The sequence below is a fragment of the Limulus polyphemus genome, unplaced genomic scaffold, assembly GCF_000517525.1.
Source record: "Limulus polyphemus unplaced genomic scaffold, Limulus_polyphemus-2.1.2 Scaffold9289, whole genome shotgun sequence".
NCBI lineage: Eukaryota > Metazoa > Arthropoda > Merostomata > Xiphosura > Limulidae > Limulus > Limulus polyphemus.
Genome location: NW_013674899.1, coordinates 4,076 through 5,940, shown reverse-complemented (window position 1 = coordinate 5,940; position 1,865 = coordinate 4,076). Strand labels below are relative to the sequence as shown.

The 1,865-nt window shown below is 36.7% G+C and overlaps 1 protein-coding gene across 1 annotated transcript in view; it reads right to left on the bottom strand.

The window, feature by feature from the left end:
- LOC106475854 (neurogenic locus Notch protein-like) overlaps window positions 1–1,865 on the bottom strand; it is an 18,538-nt gene that overhangs the window by 12,599 nt on the left and 4,074 nt on the right. The window contains exons 6-7 of the mRNA XM_022379869.1: window positions 1,212–1,416; window positions 543–782 (exon numbers count right to left, since the gene is read on the bottom strand). Coding sequence (XP_022235577.1) covers window positions 543–782; window positions 1,212–1,416 — 445 coding nt within the window. The remainder of the gene's footprint in view (window positions 1–542; window positions 783–1,211; window positions 1,417–1,865) is intronic.

Genomic DNA, 1,865 nt, shown 5'->3' with positions numbered 1-1,865 from the left:
TGCCTTCAGATGTTGTGGAGGCAGTAAATTTAAGTGAGTTTAAGAGAAAGCTTGATAACTATACGAATAATAAAGGCTGGTTTTTGAAGATTTTTTTTTCATAAGTTATAATAGTTTAGCATGGAAGATGTGACAGCCAAGATGGACCAATAGGACCCTTGTTTTCCCAAAACATTATGTTATATATTATATAAAAGTTCAATCCAATTAAAGTAGAAACATGAGTAAAATTACCTAGAGAACAGTGTCCTCCATCAAAGTTACATGAGTAAAATTACCTAGAGAACAGTGTCCTCCATCAAAGTTACATGAGTAAAATTACCTAGAGAACAGTGTCCTCCATCAAAGTTACATGAGTAAAATTACCTAGAGAACGGTGTCCTCCATCAAAGTTACTTGAGTAAAATTACCTAGACAACAGTCTCCTCCATCAATGTTACATGAGTAAAATTACCTAGAGAACAGTGTCCTCCATCAAAGTTACATGAGTAAAATTATCTAGAGAACACCATCCTCCATCAAAGTTACATGAGTAAAATTACCTAGAGAACAGTCTCCTCCATCAAAGTTACATGCGAAATTGTTACAGTCTTCATCACAATGACGATCTCCAGCTTTAAGCCTACATTTATTAAAAGCACATTTTTCTTTCTCTTCCTCTGGAAGATTCTGAAAATTCACACCAGGGGTCATCATTGTTCCAACTCCACCTCTAAAGCCAGTATCAAAGCTCTCACACTGAAGTCCATTCCAGTTTGCGGGACACAAACACTCAAATTTACCTAACAAAATAAAAGAAAAATGTCAATATTAAAGTAATATTTATACACATTTGTCTTTCATGTTAGTCAACATCTGTAGATAGTTTACATTTTTGAACCTGTGTACGTACAAGCCTGTTTTATCTTGAAGCACCATTTTATCTGTCAAAGGAATGAGATGGCAACTCTATCTAAGCTGCAGTAACGCTAGTCTAAAAAACGAGATGGCAACTCCTACAGGTATAAAAATGGTTCATAAAGACTTGGTCTACATAAGGTGATGGAAAACTCATGGTTACAGAAATGTTAAATGTTGGACCATGGACTCTTTTCATCAAATGGAGTATCAACACATTAACTAACAACTAATCTTGTCAATACATGACCAACCTATCAATCTTGTCAACACATTAACTAACAACTAATCTTGTCAATACATAACCAACCTACCAATTTTGTTAATACATTCTCCTCTGTTCAAGCATGGTGAAGATTCACATTCATCATAGATGTCGATGTCACAATACTTTCCAGTTGTCCCCTGAAGACAAATACAGCTGTATCCACCACGATGCTGTCGACACTGTCCTCCATTCTTACAAGGGCTACTGGCACACGTAGTGTTGGTATTGTTACAGATTTCTCCCCAGAACCCCTAATATCAAATACAAATACTCTTAAAATGCGAGTATAATCGAGAAAGAGGTATCTTGCAAAAACAATCAATTCGAAAGCATATGCCATAGTTAATAACTTTGGTATCCATAAAAGATAACTACAAGTCACCGTTCTTCAACAATGAGTTAAAAACTCACATATTGTTAATTCAGGTGATCATGAAACTTGGACTTGTTCATTAAAATCCACAATTCTAACATCTACTCATCTTTGTTTGTTTGGTTTTTGAATTTCGCGCAAAGCTACACAAGGGCTGTCTTCACTAGCCGTCCCTAATTTAGCAGTGTAAAAATAGAGGGAAGGTAGCTAGTCATCATCGCGCACCACCAACTCTTGGGCTACTCTTTTACCAACGAATAGTGGGATTGACCGTCACAATATCACGCCCCCACGAGTGAAAGAACGAGCGTGTTTGGTGTGACGGGG